This window comes from Nannobrachium achirus, assembly GCF_963921795.1.
Source record: "Nannobrachium achirus genome assembly, chromosome: 3".
Lineage (NCBI taxonomy): Eukaryota > Metazoa > Chordata > Actinopteri > Myctophiformes > Myctophidae > Nannobrachium > Nannobrachium achirus.
This window is the reverse complement of record NC_137812.1, coordinates 45874551-45900276: the sequence shown is the minus strand read 5'-3', so window position 1 is coordinate 45900276 and position 25726 is coordinate 45874551. Positions and strand designations below refer to the sequence as shown.

Below are 25726 nucleotides of genomic sequence, written 5' to 3'. Positions count from 1 at the left end.
TTCAACTGAAGTTTGCTCTCCGCTTGATGGCCCATGTGTCGAGGGATGCTTTGGTCAATGACGATAAGGCAAAAAAGACGGTACGCTGTTCTGTTTTGAATCACCCACCACACCCATTTTGAACTCTGAAAGAATGCATGAATAACGCCCATCTGAGTCCCATCAGACAATTCACTAGAAAGAGCACAAGAGTGAAGACTGGCCATAGTCCAATATAACAGCAGGTTTATGGATTAGTAATGAGTGGTTTGAATTATTTAACACTGATCTGTTTCCTGTTTTTCAGATGTGGGGAGACCAGTCTGTCGATGATTTTGATAAGCTCCTGACTCATACCCAACAACGAATTCTTCTCAGAGAAAGATGTAGCAGAGGTACGCTATTGTGAATTGCACGTATCTCTACTCTTCTTTCCAGGCCAAAGGCATCACTTGTTCGCTGTCAATAAAATCCTCAAAGGAAGCTGTGTGTGTGTGTTGTGTATTTCTGCTCCCTAGCTAGCAGCCATTAGGTTTTATAGCAGGAAGTGTCACTCTGTCAAAAAAAAAAGTGCTCCACCAGCATTGTTTGTTATTAAGCCTCCATATGTTCCAAACACTCTGGCCCAAAAGGACTTCCTGGGTTTCCCCCTTGTACATTAATTAATAGCAAGTCAGAATGCCCGCTTAAAGCTAGTTATTACTTTAATGTTGTGACAATGAATGACAAAGCTTGACCACATATGGTAGTTGTACTTGTACAAGTGCTCGTTTGTTGTTTTTGAGTTTGACCACTGGGTGTCATCCAAGCTATAAAAATGCTAGGGAAACATGCTCCATGACTCACTGCAGGTCTCCAAAGACCTTGGCGGCCTGTGTGTATTGGTTTAACTGTTGTGTAATGATTTAGGAATGCTTTTTCCTTCTTCTTTTTTTACCAACAGCACCCAGTGAAAAGCCAACTTGATTTAATGCAGAGCCCCCTTTTATTTCACATGCTCAAGCTCCTAAACTTGTCAGCTTAAAATAGTATTATAGGCTATATATTATGTTTTAATATAGACTTAATTTGGCAGAAATGGTACACCAGTCGCCTAACGGAACGAAACAATACGTCAAATGTTGAGGGGACGCATGGCAGCAGCTTCGCAAGGCTCCCATAGAAGTGGATGTAAGCACTGCGGCACACTGCGTTTATTTGATGGCTGCCTGGCTGAACGTTCAAAGGGAGAGCGGAAGATAGGAGGAGGGGAGGAGGAGGGTGCACGAAGGGAGACGAGGGAGGGAAGGGGAAAGACTACACGAAGAGGGGGAGGGAAGACGATTTCCTTTCTGTAGCGCACACGCCACAAGAACATACACCGGGATCCAGACAAAAAAAACATAAGGGAAGAGGCAGAAGGAAACACCGCAACCCTGTTTGTCTTTGTTTTGGGGAGACACTTTACGCAGAATAGAGGACTATAAGATGGGGGAGGAGAGCTGCTCCTGACGACGATTGCCTCTCAGTAACCTTTGTGGTAAAAGTCTCGCTGTTGTAGAGGAAAAGGCAAAGCGATAGGGAAGACATGTTATGGGATTCTAGTCTTGAGGTTGCAGTAGTAGGATGGTTTTGAAACCTCTCTCTTGCGCAATAAAGAGTGTAATAGTAATTGGCGGTATGTTCTTGACCCATTGTTTTTAATCAGTGTTTAATTTGTTTGTTATGATCTGATATAGCTTGGGCCTTGGGTAGCCTACTGTAGATGCACGATCAGCAACCGCAGGACTGTAATATAGATGGGAATTCAGCCGACAGGCATGTTTTGTATCTTGTGAATTTGGGACCGCCGTGTTTTCTGCCGGACAAGTGGTGCTAATTGGCTATTTCGTCCGTGTGTTTTAAAACAAGCGGTCCTTAAATAGCCTGCTCGCATAATCAAAACAGTTCCGAATCCTTCCAACTCCTTGTGGGGTCATTCAAAGGCCTTATCGAAACATTGCACAGGCAAACATTACCACAGTTAAAGCTTAAAACCTCGTTTCAGTTTGGCTATTTTCCACTGCAGAGAGGAGTCTTAACACAGGCCATACATAGCACAGAGGTGGCCAAGAATAGGTGACAGTTATTCCCATTTTTTAGAAAGAGACAGGCGGACATCAGAAGATTTTAAATGTTAATGTCGACCGACGTAGCATCAATCATGCTTCCCGTGTCCCGGGGTCTAATGGACCGGGATCGAGAGCTGGAAGCAATGGCTGGAGTCCATCCCAACCCGATCGGCGCTCCTGGTTCCGTCCGAGGGATGAAGCGAGGAGATCCGGAGCCCGATGCTCAGACAGCGGCAGCTCTCATCGAGTCGGCCGGGGCAGAGTGCAAGCGTCCCCGAATCGACGGCTCTGGAATCGGCGAGGTTGGCCAGGTGAGGATTTATCATGACCTAAATGTTGTGTACACCGTCACCAACTTGAGCCAAAACACACCATTGCTGTGTAAAACATGGTGCTGCTTTCAGTGCGTTGCCTTGGTCGTGACTTTTTGGGCCTGCCTGTGAGTGAGTGTGTGCTATGTGTGTGATAACATTCTTGAAAATCCTATAATCCAGTGGTTCTCAATCTTTTAAATGTCAAGGTATTCCCTTAACTCTGATAGTATACAAATGAAACCAAATGATTTAGTTCCAATTTGTATAATTACAGACTTGTAAGGGTTCATTTAGACCCCTCCTAAAATAACCGATTCCCTGGAATCCACTGTTGAGAGCCACTGCTATAATCTCATAAACAGCATTAAGAATGAAAATGTTCTCTAGTTAGCCTATATGGCTCGTGCATTGTAATCTATTCCCTGAACTAATTAATTGGCCCCAAGGGGTCAAGAAGCAAAGGATGATAATGCGGGTTGACCCGTGATGCCATTGCTACCAATACGAGCCACATGCATTGCTCCCATGTATTCTGCTCAGTCAATTGCAAACATTATTTGCTGCTAGGAAAGTGGAAACGAAACAGTAGAACTCTGGCAGCTGTAGATCATGCATACATTACATTTATTCACGTCTGCTACTGCTACGTGGCCTACAGTAGGCAGACGCCTATGGTTATTTGTAAGCGTTGATAGATGCATAGAAGCAGCAGGGAATGTAAACAAACCTGACCTTTTGTAATGCTAAAACACCCTCTGTCATGTGGAGCAATGGCGTGGATAACATTTGGTTTAGAATGTGAATGTATATGTCAATGTTTGCATGTGTGATCTTTGTGGAGAAGCTATAGGTTGGCAAAGGTGTTTGAGGTAGAACAATGACCAACCATTCTATGAGGTGTAAGCAACTTAACATTCTACATAATGTGCTTCTGAACTCAAGCACAAAGTATCTATGTTCAGATTTGTGTTGTATGATATCACATTCCATTTCAATTAGTGACAGTCAAAGGCTTTTCTCTCCCAAGTCAACAAAATCAAATGAAACTTCTTTTTCCTTTCCTCAAGTAGCGTAATTTATAAACGGCAGATCATTTTCTTCATAGAGCATTACAGTGGGCTGGGCAGATGCACTAGACATCATTATATTGCGTTACACTGGGTTAAGAGCATCATGGGAAGATAGAAAGCTATTTCTCTGCCATTGCAAGCAGCGGTAATGGAGGTGAAGTGGTCGGTTTGCAGCTCTCTGCTCTCTGGTATTGGGAAACTAATGGCCAGCTACTTTACATTGCTGCTGTCGAGGAGTGCTGAAAGACAGGCTTAGAGGGGTAATGCACTTAAAAAACAAGACAAGAGTGGAAAAGGGAACGTCTGTGTGTGTTTGCTTGTGTTTGTGTGTCTATCCATGTGAGGTATGGATCAATAGCTTCAGCCCCTAAAAAGTATTGAGCGTCAGCTGGCAGGGCAGTCCGGAAATGAAAAAGCGAGGGGAGGGGAGTGGAGGGGGCCCCACTCTTTAAGTGAGTGCAGGAACAGATTTGCCCTATCACTGGCAGTAAAGAGGCTTTGTTTTGATCCAACAGGATCACTGCTTGTACTGGAGGGGGCATTATAACCAAACTGATCCCTGAGATCCTTATCTAAAGAGAGAGGATTAATCCAATACACGCACACACACACATATCAACACAACTTAATGTGATTATGGTTTATGAGGACCATATTGGCTATAATCTTGGCCAGACATGGACCTCCTAAGTGTATTTCAGTAAGCAGTTGTTCTACCTTGCTCTGTGATTCATACACACACGGTATAAACCTCCCATCCTGGATTGAATAAAAATAACACTGACGTATTTTCATTCCTCTCTGACCCATTGACACCATTAATATTACAGCAGTAAATTAGGCTGAGCGAAGTTCAATTTTCCTACTTTAAAAAACGACGCCGCTTAGCTTTCCAAGAAACAACGTTGTAATGTGCACACACACATGCACTTCTGTAGAAGCTGTTTGTCTGGGTGGGGAAAGTGAAAAATGGAAAATATTGCAGTAAATGGAATCATGTCCCTCTTAAAGTACTTTGTGATTTATAGCTCTCTCCCTCTATCGCTCCGCCATCCATCACTGTTCAGAACCATTTTCTTTATGGCAGACATCATAGCAGCATTGAACTCTGCCCTGTCTCTAAGGCCAGTGGGGTGTGGTTTTATAGTAAGGAACAATCCATTTGTGAAACCACAGACCAATGATGGCATTTCCCACATGTTCATATTGCTGTTTTCATGATTATGCACTTTCAGTTGAGCAATAATGCATTAGTAAATGTGATGCACTACTGACTAGATGATTAACAAACGGCAGGGCTGTTGCTTATTGGGTTTTTATATCTGTTATATTTTATTGTCTTGGCTTTAATTCATTGTATTAATATTCTTCTATTTATGTTAGTTGTGGAATTTCACTGGCTCTGATTTAAAAGTGATATCTCACTCACTCACACACACACACACACACACACACACACACACACATTTTTCGTTATTGTTAAGGTAAACTGGATATGAGATGAGATCATGGTGTAGCACACAGATCCATACACCACATGTAGGCTGGATCAGCAAATGCTGAAGCGCAGATGTGTGACGGCAGTGCACACACCAGTGCCAATAATCTCCCACTCTCGCTCTCTTTTACTTAATGCTAAATTATACAATTTTAATTAACATCCTGTAAATGAACACCTTATTTCTTTGGATAAGAGAATTGGATGATTCTAACACAGTAATGAACAAGCAACATGCCACCAATCCCAATACCTTGCAGCATCCAGAAAGCCTTGCATTTTTTCAGGCTGACAGGCATTCATAACCGGCACACTGTGTCTCCAGCCCAAGTGAGATTTTGGGAGGATGTTGAGAGGAGGGTTGTCTGCTTCAATTTCCATCCTGTGTGCGGAGTGGCCCACGTTGTGTTGTCACTGTATTGGAACTCCAGCTCCTCTAACCTAATAAGGTCTTGCCTGGGATGACAGAGCTAAGGATAGATGACTTGACTAGAGCATTAATGTAGGTGAATCACCCCCATGTACGTACTTTCATCTCAGCCATGGCACTGAAATAGAATGAAAACGTCAGCAAGAAAAATGTACTCCTGCTGCACGTTGAGAATATTTATTTAGTTTTTTTTTTGGGTCCCTGCTTCCCTTTGAAGGATCACTGGCTGCGCTCTGTTGACTGAATTATGATAGAGACCGGGAAGGGAGACTTTGGGCACAGTCTACTCTCGTGGAGGTTAAGTGTTCGTTTGCCATACCTTAAGTAATGCAATGTATCAAGAAAGAGGATCATTTGTTACACTCATTTCTGGTGTTGGCAAGGATTTCATATGTTGGCTTTTTCCAAGCATGACAAGTACTTTCCCTTCAGTGTAATGAGTTATATACAATTGGCTGTTGAGAGCAGCCTATGCAAAAAAAAAGAAAAGAAAAAGATGGCCTTCTAGACTAATGTTTACACACCAGTAACTAGTTCAAATTTATTTACCTAACTGCTAAACAAGCTCCCCAAATCCACTTGTACTCCAGGCAGCGGGTCCTTGAAAAAACAAGTGTAAGTTTACTGTGGAGAGCCAGGAGAATGTGAACTGTACTGAGAGAAAATAAACGGCGGGTCTTCTGGCTGACTGGTTGCAGGCTTAGCACATAAGTGCTCAGCGGATGAAACGGATTCACATCCTCTTGAGTGCACGGTGTGCCCTGCTTTACAGTTGGGTAATATGACTTCCATAGCAATGACATGTGGTTAGGGATGGGACGATATGAACATTTCATATCACGATTATTGTGACAAAAGAGATCGCGATTTACGATATTATCGCCATGATCAAAATCCATTATCCTGGGGCGGAACATTTGCCAAAAAATAGCATATCTACAAGCTCACGTTGTGAGCATGTGTCTCCATGTGTCTCTATCGTGTATCGTCCCATCCCTATATGTGGTTCCTTCTGAATAGCCGTCCTATTGCAGGATGAGAGGTACAGTAGCAAAGAAGCGACATGCATACAGTAGAATTAGGGACTTCATAATATACATGCTTACAAACACATTGTTTGTGGCGGTTTTAAAGATCGACCGGTTGGTTACCTCTGCTTGTATAGATAGAACATAATGCTCAACTTTCTACTTTTAAGCGTTAATCAAGAGTACATTGCAAGGTGTTTTGTAACGAGAAAAAAAGATGTCTAAAGCTGAAAGGCAATCATATTCTAAATCTAAACACATACCACCAAGTTTCTTTTGCCTCTATTTCTCATTTTGGGCAAAATGAGAAATTACCCTTGAGCAGGGGTGGGCAACTTTAATGATGGAGAGGGCCACTATATTTTCACACTCACTCCAGAGGGCCACACTGCATATACAGATCCTTCTAAAAAAATGGAATATTGTGTAAAAAAAAAATTGCAGATGCCATAGCACCACAAATCAAAACTGACTGAGGAAACTTCCCACTGGACTTCAAGCAACTCTGACTTCAGAAGGTTGACATTTCTCTATTATAAATCCTTGTTTTGAGTGGTCTCGTTTAATATTGTAATATTTTGAACTTGGACTTTTGATATTCATGAGCTGTATGCCATAAAAGTTTGGGAATAATTCACTGAATGTCCAATGTATCAAGAATATATGAAAGTTTCAAGAAATATATGAAAGTGGCAAGAAAAAGGTACTTTTACATAATATTCAAATTAATACTCTTATCTCCGTATCTTAATGTAAATCAATGCCATACTTCGTCATTCTATGTCAGACAAAAGTATAGCAAAAATAGCAGATTGTAGATCTGTTATTTTTGCATTTTTTTAATTGGAATCCTGAACATTTTCATTTTTAATTCATTTCAAATGCATTTAGTTATACTTATGTTAACTTCATGAACTTAAATACAAAAACATTGGACATAAAATACTAGTCATGGCGTTACTAATATAGAGTGAAGTAATTAAAGAGGGTCATGTTTGCATGTTTGTAATTGTAACTCAGCTGAAATCAATAATAGGCCTCTATCAGTATTATTATTAATCCAATAGGGCCGCATGTGGCATGTGGCCCCGGGCCGCCAGTTGCCCATGTATGACCTAGAGGTAAACCAGGACCTGAAGGGGACAATTTGTATCTCAGATGTCAGCAAGTGTTATGGAGAGCCACTGACTGCACAGTAAAAATAATACTATTATGTGTAACTCTTGAGAGTGAGGGTGCTTTTGGTTACATTTACTGTCTCAGAGTTAAATCAGCATTGAGGATTTTACACTGTTCTTGCTAACTGCAACCCAGTGAATTGTTGTGAATATAAATGATTTGAGATATTCAGCTTTGCATGTACACACTCACATACAGTATGTGTACACACAAATCCAAGCAGTCATACACACATACGCATGGTTGCACACACACACACACACACACACACACACACACACACACACACACGTAACACACACTTTTGCACTCATCTTATGCTCGTTGGAGATTTCTCTTCCACCTCCATTAAGCCCTATCCAGTTCCCTACCCCTCCAAGCCTTTTCTATCCTTCCTCCCATCCTCCTCCCCCCCTCTTCCACCTCCTCTCTTATTCACCATCTGTTTACTTCCAGTCATCTTGTTACTTTCTCCTGATTGCTCACACTGTCTTTCCCCTGCGGTTCAGTCCTCCTCTTTTTAATGCTTCCCGCCGTGTCTGATGCATCGACACCAGCAAAAAAAAAAACATTCTCTCAGCCCACAGCTGCTATGAATGTGTTACTCTATTCTATGTAGGCTTTGCCAACAGTTGTAATAAATCCACTTCAGACCAAACATTCAAGACCAGACGAAACCATATTAAGCTCTAAATACTTTGTACGGAAATGGCAGGAAGTGGCAGATCTTCAAGTGTTGTGAGCTTGTAGATCTGCTATTTCCTGCGCGTGACACCACCATACAATGGTTGCGGAGAATTATCGCAGCAGTTTCACCCTGTAGCATATTTGAGTGTGTATGACTGTGTTCCCTCCTTCCTAGCTCCTCAAGGAAATTAAGCACATGACTCTGCTCATGTATGAGTCATTGTCTTTCCTCCCTTCCTCCCTTTGCTGTGTTTTTTTCCCCCGTTTCCCTTCTCCTCCCCTTCTATTCGTCTAGCCCTGGTTCCTCCCTCAGTCTCTCACTCCACCCCTCGTCCATTTCCATTTCCACATCCCCCATTCCCCCGCCAATATATATTCCAGATGCTAGTTAACTTCACATAGGGTAGTTCCCACCCATACAAACCTGCACCAAAGTTGTATTAGCCAGCAGGGACGTAAACGTGCTCACTGCTCCTCAAATATTCGATTACTCAGAAAAGTAATCGATAAGAATAACCACTAAGAAAAATATAGACAGATGCAGCCCTAATAGGCTACTTCCTCCAGGTCGCATGCCTTTCAGTTGCATCTTGTTCACAGAAAGAATTGGACCTTGTTGTAAAATAGGCACAGTTAATACTTTATTCATGACAGTCAAACCTCTAAAAGGGGATGCATTATTTACAGGTTCTACCTCCCAAAGCCGGTACATTAAGTCCATTTTTGGCTCTGAGGAAAAAACCTTGCTTGATACATACTTGACGGTGGTGTCACGCACTGGAAATAGCGGATCTACAAGCTCACAATGTGCCGCGGATGTGAGCATTATGTAGATCTGCTATTTTCGGCGCTTGCCGGATTGCTGCCATCCATCGTATTGCAGAGCCTACAGTAAATTAGGCATTAGAACCATGCACAAATTGTCCTTTTTGTCCTTTTTCTTCCCCCCCCCTCTCCTCGACCAGGCATCTACTTAGGAGACTCATATTAGTGAGTGTGTGCTTTAGTAAAACAGGCCCCCATGGGGTTTGGAGGTAGAAGGCTACAGTATTAATCAAGAGGATTCAAGCTGTGATGCACGCAGAGCAAAGTGTTCCCCTTGGGGACACTGCAGACGGACATTGGTATCCAGATGAAAAGAAGATAAATGTGGGACGAGATGATGTTTTTCTAATTTAACAGTATGAAGCCAGAGAGGCAGATAAGATTCCCCCCTCCTCAAAGCACATGGTAATTGCTGTTAAAAAATATATATATAATAATAATTGTGTATGTTTTATATATACCGTATATATATATTATATATATATAATATAATATAAACTCTCTCACACACACACACTTTCTATTTATTTTTATGAACCATATTTTTATGAACCATATTTGCATAAACGCCGGAATACAGTGTTAACCTACGCGCGAAAAAATGTGCTACACTCCCTATTTTTAGGTCGTAGTGACATGATTTGCAATTGCTTCAACGGAGAGAACGAAGTGTTTTTCTCGAATTTCTCTTTTAGCGCAATTACTCACCAAAATGTTTGATGTCTCCCTTACGCCACTGTGCTTTTCACAGCCAGAGAAAATGACAAGAATGTGTAGGCGATTGCATCAGGGCCGATGACGCCATGTCATGCCAATAGGCGACATATTCACTGACACCGCTGACCTATTTTATGATTTAACGGCCAACGTGACACACTCTATCTCGCTTTATTTCTTGCTCCTCACTGTGCGCTTGAACTCCCGGCTCTGGTGGGATGAATTTAATAGACAGACAGCGGGTCAGTGGGGTGAAAACTCGGCGGGGGATGATTGACTGGGCAGGTACACAATAAAATCCTCTGTGTTAACTCTGAGAGTGTGCGAATGTCCATTTATCCACTGATTCTCAGAGTTATGAATGAGTAAATGACACTTTTTGCTGTGTATAGAGAAAAATACGCGTTCCAATTAATCAGTAATGTATACATCAAGCATCTTTAAAACTGGCATCACTATTTTGGGCATGTCGTCATGGGTTGAAATTTTCAAAAGTTTAAGAACTTCAATCACTGATTTAACATTTTTGACAAGATATTCAATACATTGGTAATCATAGATAGTCCAACACTCTCCAAAGTCGGGATCGACATTGGACCCAAAGATCGATCAGGCTCTAGTGTGTGTGTGTGTGGGGGGGGAGAAACCTTGAACAACTTGAATTACACACATCCTAGGTTTGGGCTGTGCCATGAAGGGAGACTAATATCACTTTCAACCTTATTGTCAGTCATCAACTGAACAAGTGAACCTAATGTTACCCGAAGCGACCTGACCTGTGACATGTGACCTGTGTAGTTGCCTCACCCATTAAGGTTATTGTTCCTGTATCAAAACATCTGCTTTCCTCTCTTTCAGAACAACGACCCCCTGACCCTCAGTTACCATGGTTACCCTCCTCACAGTCAGGTAAGACCACAATCTCACATTAGACATTCTGTATTTACAGTATCTATAAAAGATCATATCACTGCTGTCGGGCAGAAACATTCTATCTGCATTTTTCAGCTACCTTGACTAAGAGTTGAGGCATTACATTTTGTATAACACGATTCTACATGCTCACACCTCGCAACTCGAGGCGTTGTGAGCATGTAGATCTGCTATTTTCACAATTTCTGCCTCTAATATTTGACAATTTGGCTAATGTTTAGTTTATCATTTTAGAGGTTTAAAAGTCCTTAAATTGTCACTTCAGAAATGTGCATAAACCATCTATACAATTAAACGTTACGTTGGTTTGTTCACTGTTGAGTGAGAAAACAATGTTGGACATTAAGTTAATCATCTGGGTGGGGACCCCCCAAAATAATTCAGGGTCCCAGCCCACAGGTTGAGAACCATTGTATTAGCCTGCTGATGGTTCAGTTTAAGTGGTTAATCTTTAGATTATCCTTCATTCATCCACTCATCCTCTCACGTTTGGCCCATAATCCCCTCAAACCTTGCTTTCCATGGCATCTGTTGGCAAAGCTTGTTGATTTATTTTCACTTTGCCAATGTTGGGCCTTCACTGCTGACTACAGTGTTCTAATGACCCTAATGTAGGAGGTTGATCCTAGTAATTGTACATCCATATACTAATTAGGGAGAGAGGTCAGTCAGTCAGTCAGTCAGTCAGTAGGTCACAAAATGCATTATCTATTCACTCGCTTCAGCGACTGATCTCAAATTTAACATGGCATTGGCCATTAGCATTATACACACGGTGACGGAGCCCGAATTTCATTTTTCCCAAAATTATAGCTATTTATTAGCGTTTCTTCACTCTACAGCTCTACAGCCTGTTGTCAGGGTTACGTAGGAATGTTGCAGTCTCTCTCTCTCTCTCTCTCTCTCTCTCTCTCTCTCTCTCTCTCTCTCTCTCTCTCTCTCTCTCTCTCTCTCTCTCTCTCTCTCTCTCTCTGCATGGGTCACGCATGCAACGGGTGATGTGTGTCTCATCTTCCAACGGGTATAGAAAAATTATGTGGAGCAAATACATCCTCATACTTCTATTCACCTAATTTAGCTGTTAAATTATTTGTATCCATCATAAATATACACTCCTCCATGGGCTGCTCCTTACATTATGATGCTCCGACATATTCTCACGCACACACCATGCAGTTACAGTTACTTTCCCCATAACCCACACTCTGCACATATTTTGCAGCACATATATTCGAACGGGTAAGGTCTACAAGTATAACCAGTAGGTAGGATTTGTCTGTTGTGGTTTGCCGTGACGGCAGTCCAGGGGTGCCGCGAGATAATTTGATAATATTTGGAATTTATTTGGATACAAAAATATTTAGTATCATTTTAAACTTGAAGTACAAAGTTATTTTCAGTCAGTTCTAACCAAAATGGCTATTATCTCAATGTTTTCCTCGCAACACAATCACTAAAATATCGTCACTGTCGGGCAGAAACCTCGTATCTCCAAGTTTCAAATGTGTACATCTTTTGGTAAAGCAAAGCATCATACAAGACTGTCGCACAAAACTAGTGAAAACAGCAGATTTTGAGAATTATAATGTAGGGGTGCCTCGGATTAATAAAATATTCATGGGGTGCCCTGAGACAAAAAAGTCTGGGAACCCCTGGTCTAGGTATCCTTCAGCTGTAGCCATGCAGTAGTCTTCAGAGGATTCTGTACGTTACACTGAGCAGTGCGATAGCTGCACTGTTGACTCAATGCCAGCCAAGTTGCATACAGACAGGGTAGGAATCAGTCATCATCTATTTCACAATTGCACATAGCGCTTGTCTGCTTGACAGCTCATGCGCTTGAAGCTTGGTAGCTAAGCTAACCCGAGCTAACTAGCTGCATAATGTAAACGGACTGGCTGCAATCCTGATGCACAAGTCGCACATTTCTTCCGCCCAGCTGGAGGACTTTCGCCCACTCAGAAGACTTGAGGAATAGTAGGCAGACCGCAGATCCAACCGCTGCAGATGTTCTTGTCGGTCCCAGATTGTAGCTTTTAATGTTTATCCCCAGTGCCCTATCTGTTTGCTACTTTGTCGTCCGCCATTATATCAATGTTTGTAACCTTTTAATTGAATATAGGCAAATAAGTGTGATCTCACTGTCAGCTTGAGGTGTTTGAAGTGATCTCCCACGAGCAATAAAGGAAAGGGGGAAACGGATAGGAAAGAAAAGATACAGAAGACATATGTTGTATGCAGGGAAGACTCCCTCAGCACTGAGGTGCTAAACTGTCAACAGGAGTGTGAGACTGATGTGATCAAAGGCTGCTGGAGGGAAGAGCCTATACAGTAATACACACACACACACACACACACACACACACACACACACACACACACACACACACACACACACACACACACACACACACACACACTGAGAGAGAGAGAGAGAGAGAGAGAGAGACCGAAGGAAAATCTTCTTTTTCTATCCCAGTGGTGCCAGCAGCCCCAGTTAACTCACCTACATGTAGAAAGAGAACAGAAGAGCAGAGAGAGAGAGTCAGGGAGAGGGAGAGAGAGAGAGAGACTGCGACATGGGAGGGGAAAGTTTGCAGGTGTGACAGAGAGGGAGAGAAGTAGGAGGGAGAAGCGTCAGGCTATCTGGGTGAGAGGGGTGGAGGAGAGGAGGGTGAGAGAAAAGACACAAGCTGAGAGAGAGAGAGCGAGAGAGAGAGAGAGAGAGAGAGAGAGAGAGAGAGAGATGAGCAGGCAAGGGCATAGCAGTGAAACAGAAGGCTGGGGGTAGTAGAGGGAAGGAACGGAGCGAGAGAGCTTGAGCTACACAAGAGGAAAGGAGCGAGCGAGCGAGAGTGACAGGGACAGAGGCCAGCAGAAGAGGTGGGGAGGGGGGGGGATTGGGAGGACAGACTGAGCGAGCGGGGGAAGAGAGAGGGAGATTTTGAATCTGGGAGACAGACACAGACAGCAGAGAGAGCTGGAGAGAGGGGACACAGACTCTGAAGAGAGAGAGAGCGAGAGGAGCAAAAGGAGAGAGAGAGAGGACTGGAGGAGAAACGCCGATTTGTGTTTTTGCACAGAATACGATGATGGGGCTGTACTATCCTTCCATGTTATCGGTGAGTTGCTTGTCTTCACATCTTTTCATTTCGTCCTGGGGAAGGGACAGGCTCTCCTCGCTGTAGCCTCCTTCCCCATCAGAAGCACTCGGCTGTACATTAAATGACATTAAAGCGGACAGGGCTGTCATTGAGCATGAAATGTTAATTCAGCACTAACGGACGAGGACTCTACTTGACCCCCTTTTTACACAGAGTGGTCTAGTCAGTCGTCGGTCAGTGCCTCTGTGGCTGGGATAGAAACAAAAACAGTGAAATGAATGGTGTGGGGCTTGCCTATTGATGACCGTAAGATACAGGCTTCGGATTTAGCTTTTTGATGCTCGGCTGCAAATTATGATTTTGTTATTCTGAAATAACAGGAGCAGCGCTGTATTGTGCGCCATTGTCACGGCATCTGTTACCCTGCCTGAGGCTAGTTACGCACACTTTCTGAACATTAAAGCTGCCACTGCCAGAAACTGTACTCTGTCATGTATTATGTACCGGAGAGTGTATTTTTAATTGTTTGCTATGCAGTACAATTACTGTTCCCTTGTTGTTGACGATGACCAAGTAGGGGCCTAACGTCTCGCTGTATCCTACGCTACTAACTGTTAGTATGTACAGTATATTCTAACTCTGTAGGCAATATGGTGAGTGAGAGGGAATGGGCCTTTATTGCCCCTGCAGCTGTCCCTGCATGTCCCTCAGCCTGTGAGCGAAAAGGACAGGTGTCGACAGAACAGTTGTTCTTTTCTTTCCCCCTTCTTTCTTTCTTTCTTTCTCTCTCTCTCTCTCTCTCTCTTTCTTTCTAACCACTCCTGTAATCTCTGTATCTCACACTTGCTCACATATACATACTGTACTGTATGCACACACTCAAAAACAACCATTTCAAGCATGCTGAGCAGCAGGGTTAGTGAGTGAAGTGTCACGTTCATATCATTACATTTCAATGGGTGGATGTGGGGGAGTCGGTGGTCCTGGGTGTGAGTTCTGCCACTGTCTCTTCCTGCCTGCGTTTGCGTTGCGTGTCTTCTCTTTCAGCTGTACCTTGGAATCCTGCTCTCTTTACTGTTTGACCTCTTTTCTTTCTCTCTCTCTCTCTCTCTCTCTCTCTCTCTCCCTCTCCTCCCTGGGGCCCTGGCAGCTGTTATCTCAATGTTTTCCTTTAAGAGCCCCTGGAAGGGGGAGGGGGGGAGAAAAAGGAGAATGAGAACAGGAGAATGGAAATTGATTTTAAAAGGTGACAGGCCACCCTCATTTACCAGGAAACCCCAGAGATGTCGTAAGGAGCCGAGATTATGTGGAGATGGACAGATTGAGAGATACGGCTCATAGATATCTGGAGAGAGTCGCACAGAGATACGATATTGGAATGAGTCGATATCCTATTTGTAGGTTAGCAGGAGAGCTAGTTTGCCCGGTGACGCAATGCCGGACTGTAATGCTGACTTGGCAGAGTGTATGCATTCAGAGTTGTTTTATGATGGCAATAATGAGAGATCTCTGCAGGCAAGCACAGCACTGAATAAATTATAGCCTGTGATTTATGTGCTCGCTTATAGTGCACTTTGCACACTTACAGTCTTATCTGTTCTTCTTGCTTTTCTGATTTTCCTTTTTGCACTCGCTCTAATGATAAGAGTGAAAGAAAGTGAGCAAAAAGCTGACATATTTGCTGAGCCCCACCTTAGCATGTGCCCTGAGGCTGAGACGCCTACCTGGTGTGAGAAGCATGCACATATGCACACACTGCCACGCGTGCACCAAGTTATATCAAGCCGTGCCGCAAAGGAAGTTCAGCTGCCAGGCCGAGACTTTCCTTTCTGCACCGGCTCCCTATCGATTTTTGTATACAGTAAACAACAGCGGCTGAATGATCACACCGAGCCCTGTTACTATGACGACGTGCATGACTCATTCATTGATAAGGTTCTTTTATCATTTGTGGTGGGTGTGTGTGTATAGGTGCCATGGGAAAGGTAAGGTGTGAGTAGACTACACAGCCGTTTGGAAACAACACCTCTGACATTACTCTGTACTTCTAAAAATAATAGCTCTGTTTACTGCAGGAAAGCTGTTACTAAATTGTTCACATTAGCGATCAGATTTAATGTCTATATGAGTCCTGCACCTGTTAGGACATGCTTGTGTGGCTTTCAAAAGAGCCTGTCTTTGAAACGGAGAGGGCTTTCCCCTCTCCCTGTCTTTGGACGGTGGCTATGGACAATGACAACACTGTAATTCCAGGTGGTTTTGTGTGTACCTCTGCACCGCATAGGACATCTACCCGAGTGCATTTGTTTTTGCTACTGAGCCTTCACTCCACTCTAAACAAGATTAACTAGTTCCATGATGGTGGTACTGAATGTATGGGTGGAGGAGTGTAAGTGATGAGTAAATACATGTCTCTCTGTATTTTGTTTGTTCACCTGCTTATAGTGCTTGTCGGGGCCATTGTGTTGGTTTAATGAGAAATATATATGCGTGTATATCGACAGATAATGTCAGCCGTCTTTGTGTGGGTTGTGTACTTTTCATAAAATGCTTCGCTGGAGCCTAGCGAACAATTCATACTGCTATTCAGAGGATGACAGGGAAAGTCAGTACTAGAGAGGCGGGTGTGTGTATGTTCATACTTGCGCACAGGTGGTGTGTGTGTGTGTGTGTGTGTGTGCGTGCGTGTGCGTGCGTGCGTACACGCGTGTGGAAGGAGGGGGGGGGGGTTTGGCAAGAGTTTTGTAGCGGTGGGGATTTGGAGCACAGACAAGACCCTACAAGGAAATGGATGGGGGTGGAGTGGGAGGGGGCGGAGATTTATTGACGAGCAGATACCGCTACCCTATAAGGAGATGAGGAACATGATGGGAGGCGGCGCTTGGGCCCAACGGAGGACCCGTTGCTATGAAGCAGCAGGCCTGATTGACACATGCGGGGGGCGGGACAGATGCAAGGGTCCCGTCTGGATTTTATGAAGCGTAAAAAAGCAAAGCAGGGAGAGTGAGAGGAAGAGAGAACAGCAGCAGCACCGGAGGAGAAGAGAGAGAGGGGGAGGAGGAAAGGAGTGATGGGGGAGGGGGAAATAAGGGTGGGTGGAATTGGGATGGAATAATTTATCAAGGAGGGGGGTCTCCTAGCTCATCGGTATGCCGCAGACACATTGTACAATGTTTCTCCAGCTGTTTTGCGGCTCTGGTCACGAACCAACAACAACGCAATGTCAAAAGCCTGCCTCTGAATTGGTGTACAACTCGCTCAGTTATCGCCACTGTTGGCCGGAAATCTTGCGTGTCCAAAAACCATTCCATTTAAAAAAAATAGCCTTTGTTCCAATAGATCCAGTGTAGTTAGTATTTAGCTATAAGCTCTTGTTAATACTTTTCATTGGATAATTATTTATAAAACACACAGAAAGACTTTTGAACCTAGCATCCTCATTTCATGTCATCTTTTGAAAAATAGCGTTGCATTTGCGCGACCCCGTCATACGACAAAAGCATATAGGGCATTTATTCGTAGGAAAACAAAAGGATGAAATATGGAGATGCAAGGTTTTCTGCCTGACAGCAACGATATGCTTATTGGGCCAAAAATATGAATTGCTAGTTTGCTGCTAACAATACGAGTCACATTTTCCATCCTCAAGTTTGTTGAATTAGGCTGTAGACTAATGGCTTTAAGCCTGGAAAAGAAGATTGTGAAAAGTCATTATTCATGTGAAATGGCCCAGTGCTGTCCTAGTTAACGCTCTTAGCCATGTTCTCTCTCTCCTCTCCTTTTCCTTCTCCTTCTAGTTCTCTCCTCCTCCTCCTCTCCATAACAGAGTGACACTGCAGCAGACGAGTGCATTTTATAACATCCTCCTCAGACTTTAGCTGCTGCTAACTGACCCGAAAGTAAACTAGCTACAGCTACTGCTCTGAGTCATTGCCTAACCAGTGCACACACTACTTACACAACCCTTTAACATGTGCACATGACTGTACAGCACACACACACACACACACACACACACACACACACACACACACACACACACACACACACGGCACGTGCACACATAGACATCAAAGGGGGCTTGAGCCCCTGCCCTTTAATCTGTCTGTAAAAAGTGCCCTCAACAGACCATGAAGGCAGTTTTTACTATGGTGAAAGAAATGCAAATCCTGAACTTGAATGCAGCGGCTTATGTTGAAATAATTGCCCCCTCTGTGTGGAAATCAAGCATCGAGAATAGCCAACCTCTGTGAGCTTGGAGGTCTGCTATTTTCGATATTTTCACCAAAAGGCCCTTTTAGAAATGTCAGCCCCTGCCTCTCTAACATTCTCTGCACGTCCCTGCACACACACACACGCATGCACGCACGCACGCACACGCAGTCATCACACAGAAAGTACAACGTATCTACAGTGTACGTGGTGTACAGGGCAACAAAGAATGTCCTCTCACATGTTTTCTGTATGTACTGTACCTATTCAGGAGATGTGTCTACTGAATCTACTCTGATGAAAGGACAAGGCCGCTACTATTCACATAATTTTGAAAGTGATGTGCAAATCAGTTATTTTCGGCACGCGACAACAGTCGTAGGACGGAATATAAATTACATTAACCACATAAAATGTTTTTTAGTAGGGCTCAAGTGTTTAAAATGACCTTTGTTTTGACCCAACGTGGAGAGGTTGAGCGAGCAAATTGACTTTCTGTATCTCGGGGTTGATCTGTCCTGGCTTGTCACTCCCCTGCTTCTGTGTACCTATAAGGGTATTCTTTTCATTACTTTTTATTTTGTAACCAGGGTTACTATCTGCATTCATACCTAATCCTTGTCCCGCATGAAGTGAATATTTCCCATCCACCTTGCCTCAAAATCTTGCTCACATATCCTCACCTTTTTATAATTACTTTACTGATAATCTCCCTTTTCTATAATGCCATAAGTTAGGCGATGGACTTTCCTTTTCCAGAAACAACACAGGCATGATGCGTCTCCTCTCTCTATTTAGGAATCTAGTCCAGGTTAGCGTTTACCTGGTGACCCAGTATGACTAGCTCCGCCCACTATCATTTTCACCTCCACATAGCGAACAAATACAGTTAATTCAGGATGGGTCACTGCAAGGCAAGGTTATCACAAGTATCATTTATCATCATTTTTGTCACATGTAGTCCACAGAGCCCTATCTAACCAGTCCACTTTGTACTCTTCCTTTTCCCGCTCTGCACATAAGAGAGTAAACACCATGTATTCAGGGTGTGTTGTTACAGGTGTTGCCCATGTGTTATTATACCCGTGTAACAGCATTAAAGGTCAGAAGAGGCAAGAATAAACATGCCTAAATAAAAGTAATTTCAGACATTCAGAGGCATAATGGGGGGGAAAAAGATAATCAGAGAGCACACTGTTGGCAGGATAGAGGATCAGCCATGAAAATGAGTAGTATGGAATAGGGCATTCACAAATAGTGATTTTTAGTATTCTAATTATTCGACCTCAAAGTATTCGAATAGTCGAATATTCGACAGGACTGGCCAAACTGTCAAATATTAAGTAAGCAAGAGGCGAACACTGTGAAAATAGCCGATCTACATGCTCACGCGAGGCGTTGTCAGCATGTAGAGCTGCTATTTTCACAATATTTATCTGCGGAACCAATTCACATTAAATGTAATACCTACAATTCCAAGTGTTTGTCAGGGTGGGGGTCCCCAGTTCAAATATATTTATTTTGGGGGTCACAACCTAAAACGTTTTGACAACTCATTCTTATGACTTCCTATCTAGCCAAGCTTTATAAACTATATATCTTTTAAAGAGAAAACAATAAAAAAAAATAAGCAAATATTCGACTTAGGTGAACAACGTTGAATAGTGACTTTGATATTCGAATATTTGAATATATGGAATAGTTGGTGAATGCCCTAGTATGGAATGAATTTCTTCCCCAAATCGTTTAGCCACATGAACCCTTGTTCCCTATTCTGGACATGTTATAATTGGCATATTATTTTACAAAATAGCCAAACATTCAGTGAAATTAGCAGACCTACCAGATTGGTTATTTCGTCAAAGAGGTAAAAGAAAAAAGAGGGGACTCCGATCAACCGAAATATAAAGGGTTTAAGTGTTAAAAGTAATTGTAATAATTTAACTCAAAATTGTGCATCCATAATCTCCCCACTATGTCATAAGTGTTGTGAATGATATCCTAATGTTCAACATCATGCAGGTCTTATTGAGTGTTACGTCGTTGGAATATGCAGTGAAGAGTATGGCTTGATTTGAACAGCAAAAATAGCAGATCTACAAGTGTAGATTGGCTATTATTATGTTGCGCTACATGATGTTCAGCCAAGTACAGATCAGGCAAAAGGCATGGCTGGTATAACAAAGCGCATCACACTGATGAAACCACAGGAGTCATCATCAGTGCTTTCAATCACTTTTAGTAGAATGCAGGTAGACTGCAGTATTATGATCATTGTTAATTATTTGTTCCATATAGCACAATCCCTCTCATGCTATGCTGTATATTTCTGCCTACTCTTTAGTGGAGAACCTGTAAAAGTCCTCTTGCAGCATTCACTGTACAAGCAGTGGTGGAAAAAGTACTCAGATGTTTTACTTAAGTAAAAGTCCGGAATTCAGAATGTACTTGAGTAAAAGTATGAAAGTGTTGGATCAAAATGTACTTAAAGTAATAAAAAAAAAGAAAGTAAAAGTACAAAAATGTTTGAAAATAGCTGATCTACAAAGCGTGATGCGTTGTGAGCTTGTAGATCGTCTATTTTCAAATAACCATGGTATAAAATAAGGCTAAAGAAGTGGTTAATGTGTTTATATAATATTATAATTTATATCGGCAAAGTAACTAGTAACTAAAGTTTTCAAATATGTAGTGGAGTAAAAGTAGAATATTTGGATCTGAGATCTAGTGGAGTAGAAGTAAAAGTATTGGAAATTGGAAATACTCAAGTAAAGTACAAATACCTCAAAATTAAATGTACTTAGTTACTTTACACCACTGCCTACAACTTGACTTTTGAGGGATCTGGTAATGATGTAAATGTTTCAATATCAATGTTCTATTTTCTGATCTGACTGTTAAATAGGAGCACATTTATAGCACAGTAGAAACTATTGTTCTTTGTGCATCAATAACTTTGTGCTTACCATTACGCTCTCTAAAAAGAAGCCCAATCTGTTCTCAATACATTTTTAGCCTCCACCACGCAGCAAGTATTAGTCATTCCTCCCGACGGTCATTTGTCGTGCCAGTCCAAAATCTCCACATGCAAAACAGCGAAATGTGATTGTTCTAGTAATGCAAAAACATGAAATAAACCTGTTTGGAAGTTGTGCATGTTGATGCTTCCGGCACAGTGTGATATTTAAAATTACTCACTGATATGGAAAGTTGTATAAGATTGACAATATCGTCTTAATTAAGACCTGAGGCCGATTCTACAAATGCCTTCTAAATCAGTAGTTCTCAAACCTTTTCGTAATTAAAAATTATTCTGAACTTTCAAGATTTTTCAAAAATCGTAATAATCTGTACTGTTGCTAGATATGAATCCAACTCACCCCATCTACATCCCCTTAGCCTTTCCCCGTTACTGCATATTTATCCAACTCACCCCATGTCCACGTCCCCTAGTTTATCACCTACAGTTGAGGGACCTGGCTACTGTGTCACAGATGCAAGGCTGAAAAAGGTCAGAAGCTGGGAGACAGATGGTGTACGCACATGCACACACACACACACGCACGCACGCACACACACACACTCCCAACAACCCATGCACTTGTAACACTCCCAAAGGGACAGAGATCTATTGTTCAATGCAGATCATCATTCGCTCACCTCTTTAAACACACACACACACACAGACACACACACACACACACACACACACACACACACACACACACACACACACACACACACATTATGTACAGTGAAGTGTGTTGTTCAAAGAGCACAACAGTTTTATCATATTGATCATTACTATTACAGTTTATCGGTTACATTCCGAGCAGCCATTTCATGTTAATTATGCGTGGAAAAACTGGTATCTAGTTTAGACTGTGGATCAAGCCAATGCCTCTTCTCTCAGTCATCACCCCTTTCTGTCTCTACCCCCCTTTCTCCTGCCTGTCTGTCTTCACACTCTCAGCCCTCCTAACTATTACCATTTAGGGTAGCAATGCCCCCTCTGCCAGCAGGCAAGGAATGTGCACACGTGCACGTGAGTGTATTAGTGTGATTGTGTGACACTTGCCATTGTTCTTCTGGACTCTTCAATGTATTGTACTCTCAGAAGAATTTCCAGGGGGTCATTTTGTGTATGTATATATTGCTTGGGCAGGCCTTTATCGCTCGGTCGTCATAGTTTTTGTTTTGTTTTTTTGCAGGCCGATCATATGAGCGGCGTTGGCGTGTCAGAGGTGTTTGTGAATGTGTGTGTGTATGCAGCGCGCCGTCAGAAGTGTTCACTATTGTACAATGCATGTAGGTTTCTGACCCTCAATAATAGATGTGGCTGTAGTGAATATTTAATGGGAGACGAGACACACACACACACACACACACACACACACACTGAGAGGAATGGAAATTTTATATCCATGCCTGTAAGACGTTAAGACTGAAACTCTTGAGAAAGTGGTCTCTGTGTGGCCTAGTGATGCTCAGTAAATGAGACTGTGGAATATCGCCAACCAGTCACTTACCACCCATTCTTTCTCTCTGTCTGTCTGTCTGTCTGTCTGTCGCTCTCTCTCTGCTCTTCCAGGGCTCTCAGGATAGCGCTGGTGGCCAGGAGGGTCTTGTCCCCCCACCGTTCTCCACCTTCCCCCCTCCTCCCCCGCCGCCCCCCCAGAACGGCCTGGCCCTGGAGTACGGGGGCAGCCTGTACGCAGCAGGGGCCGTTCAAGGACCCCTGGAGGCCGGGGGGTCTGCTAACGTCTCCGCCAACGTCCCCAACAGCCTCGGTGCCCAAGTGAGTGCTGTGTTTATGTGCAGCCCACCACATTGGTTCTTTCTGTTTGCCTGTGTATGTGTGTGTGTGTGTGTGTGTGTGTGTGTGTGTGTGTGTGTGTGTGTGTGTGTGTGTGTGTGTGTGTGTGTGTGTGTGTGTGTGTGTGTTTGTAATATACAGTTGTTATCAAAGATTTTCATGTCAGGGACCCCCAATTTTATATGTATTAGGCCACAACCCCCCTTTTTGTTCTCTTCAGGGACCTCCAGAAGAGAACTTCATTTCGAAATTATTCTTCATTCTTTAAAGACTTTTCAAACATTTTCACCTTAGATCAGCTCTTTTTGAATGGCTGAAAAATAAAATGGGGTTATAAGTGGTTAAACTGATTGTTAACTAATTTAGCTTGGAACCTACTGCCTGGAACCCCTTCAGGGTTATGGTCACACTTTTGAGAACCCCTTGTGCAACTACAGTTCTCAACGGGCCTGAAAATTAAGGCCCGGCCCTGACTGGGCCAGCCCGAGGCCCCACCCGGCCCGACTAGTTAGCATACATTTTAGGCCCTACCCTACCCTAAATGCAGGGGTTAAAGTTCTCAGTCCTGGGGACTGATTTCAGTCTTGAGGATTCAAGAGGGGCTATTTCTGAGATCAGTGCAGATCCGCAAAATAAATAAGGGGGAGGTGTAGTGATGACTGCGGTGTGAATGAAACGCTAGTCAAGTTATCTCCAAACTAAAAAGCAGTTATAATTTCAATATGAGTATTTGAAATGGCCAGACTAGCAATAGAATACAACAGAACTTCAGAAGATACTTCTATAAAATGAAGCATGAATTGGCACACACACATTCAGTGAAGGCAGTTCAGAACTTCAGGGAAACACACCAAATATTGGTGCGCGCTGCGTGTGCCATGTTTCTAAAATCACATATTGGGACATGGTCTAAAAATACATTTCAGTGGGATTTTTTTTGGCTTTAACCCCTGCCTAAATGTCAGATTCGGGTATGGTCGGGTTTGGAAAGAATTTGAGGTGTTCTAGACTCCAAATTCTCTTTTGTTTCGCTCACTGTTTGGACGTTTATCCCCCTTCCCCCTCTCAATCTCTGCCCGCCATCCCCCTTCTCTCTTTGCCCTTTCTTCCTCCTCCTCATCACAGCAGTCGGATGGCTCTTCCCAGATCGACGGCCAGTCAGTGGTGGTTTCAGTAGGAGGCGGCGGAGGGAGCATCGGGGACGATGAAAAAGGGACCCCAAAACGTCTCCACGTCTCCAACATCCCCTTCCGCTTCAGGGACCCCGACCTACGGCAGATGTTTGGGGTTTGTAACGCAGTTCCCGCCTACTTCCACATCAGCGTTGTAAAGTAACCAAGTAGATTTACTTAAAGGTCCACTTCACCTTTGGGACAACCGATCTTATTTTATTGTTGTTTGGGACACGATCAACACAACTCTGAGTTATTTTTTGTGTTCAATCTGTTTTTTTAGATATTTTAGTATTTCAGCATGTACTAGTGATGCAAAACGCATCACTGATGATGCAAAATGCAACTCAGGATTGTGTTGATCGTGTCCCAAACAACAATAAAATAAGATCGGGTTGTCCCAGAGGTGAAGTGGCCCACTTTTGAGCTATTTGTACTTTACTTGAGTATTTCCAGTTTTCAGTACTTTTACTTCTACTCCACTATATCTCGGTTCTGAATATTGTACTTTTACTCCACTACATTTATTTGAAAACTTAAGTTACTTGTTACTTTGCAGATATGAATTATGACATTATAAAACATACATAAACAACTTTAGCCCTAATTTATACCATGGATATTTGAAAATAGCCGATCTATAAGCTCTGCTATTTTCAAACATTTCTTACTTTTACTTTAAGATGCAATCCAATACTGTCATACTTTTACTCAAGTACATAGTAGATTCCAGACTTTTACTTCTGTGTAAGGGTGCCCTCACACCAAAGTACCTATGAGAGTGGAATCCGCGTTCCGCCAATGCATTTCAATGAGAGTGAAGCGGTTCTGCAAAAAACGCTCCCTTATCATTGAAATGCATTGGCGGAACGCAGATTCCACTCTCATAGGTATTTTGGTGTGAGGGCACCCTAATTCTACATTGCAGTATTGATACTTTTACTTAAGTAAAATATGTGAGTACTTTTTCCACCACTGCTTCCACATACACTTTCTCCCCGGAGGAAAGCGGCATTAGATCAGATCATGTCATTGGAGATTATTTTCGACAAGTCTTAGGCCCCACTTACCAGCCTCCCTTTTGTGGCCTCAGCACTGGATCTCAGTGTTCTGCTTAGGGATGCATAGTTATCCTTACCCACAGGGCCAACATCTGAAAGAATTTGGTTTGCTTGTGTGAAAAGGACCTTTTCTTTGACGATGGCCGGCCAGATTGCTGACATGGAAACATAGGTTTTTTCCAAAAATCTTAGAAGGATTCAAAAGACACTTATAGAATCGGGTCAAAATTCTAATTTTCACGATTTAAAAAAAATAGCAGATCTACAAGCTCGCAGCGCGGCACTCGGTGCCGCGCTGTGAGCTTGTATATCTGCTGTTTTTCAATATTTAAAGCATAAAATATTGCGTCATAATGTGTTCAGGCCTAAATGGGTTAAATTACCAGGAAGGAATCAGGTTTTACTCTTATTTTACATAGAATTGAATAAAATCTTTGATAAAATAAATGCAATGAAATGACGGTTGTTCGAGCAATTTCAATGCGTCTGAGCCGTACACTGTTGGATTTGTATGGTTCCAAAAAGCACTGTAATTTTCAGGAGAATACCTGTGCTGTTGCACTGCGGTGCAGAGGCAGCATAGACATGGTGGAATAGAAGAACAGTGCTGT

At 42.8% G+C, this 25726-nt stretch overlaps 1 protein-coding gene across 1 annotated transcript in view; it reads left to right on the top strand.

Moving 5' to 3' along the window:
* Positions 1 to 1352: 1352 nt before the first annotated feature.
* The window catches only part of rbfox2 (RNA binding fox-1 homolog 2), a 38913-nt gene continuing 14539 nt past the window's right edge, over positions 1353 to 25726 (top strand). Inside the window, exons 1-4 of the mRNA XM_080722306.1 lie at positions 1353 to 2380; positions 10676 to 10726; positions 22658 to 22864; positions 24008 to 24169. Of these exons, the coding sequence (XP_080578432.1) occupies positions 2132 to 2380; positions 10676 to 10726; positions 22658 to 22864; positions 24008 to 24169 (669 nt within the window). The 5' untranslated portion in view covers positions 1353 to 2131. The remainder of the gene's footprint in view (positions 2381 to 10675; positions 10727 to 22657; positions 22865 to 24007; positions 24170 to 25726) is intronic.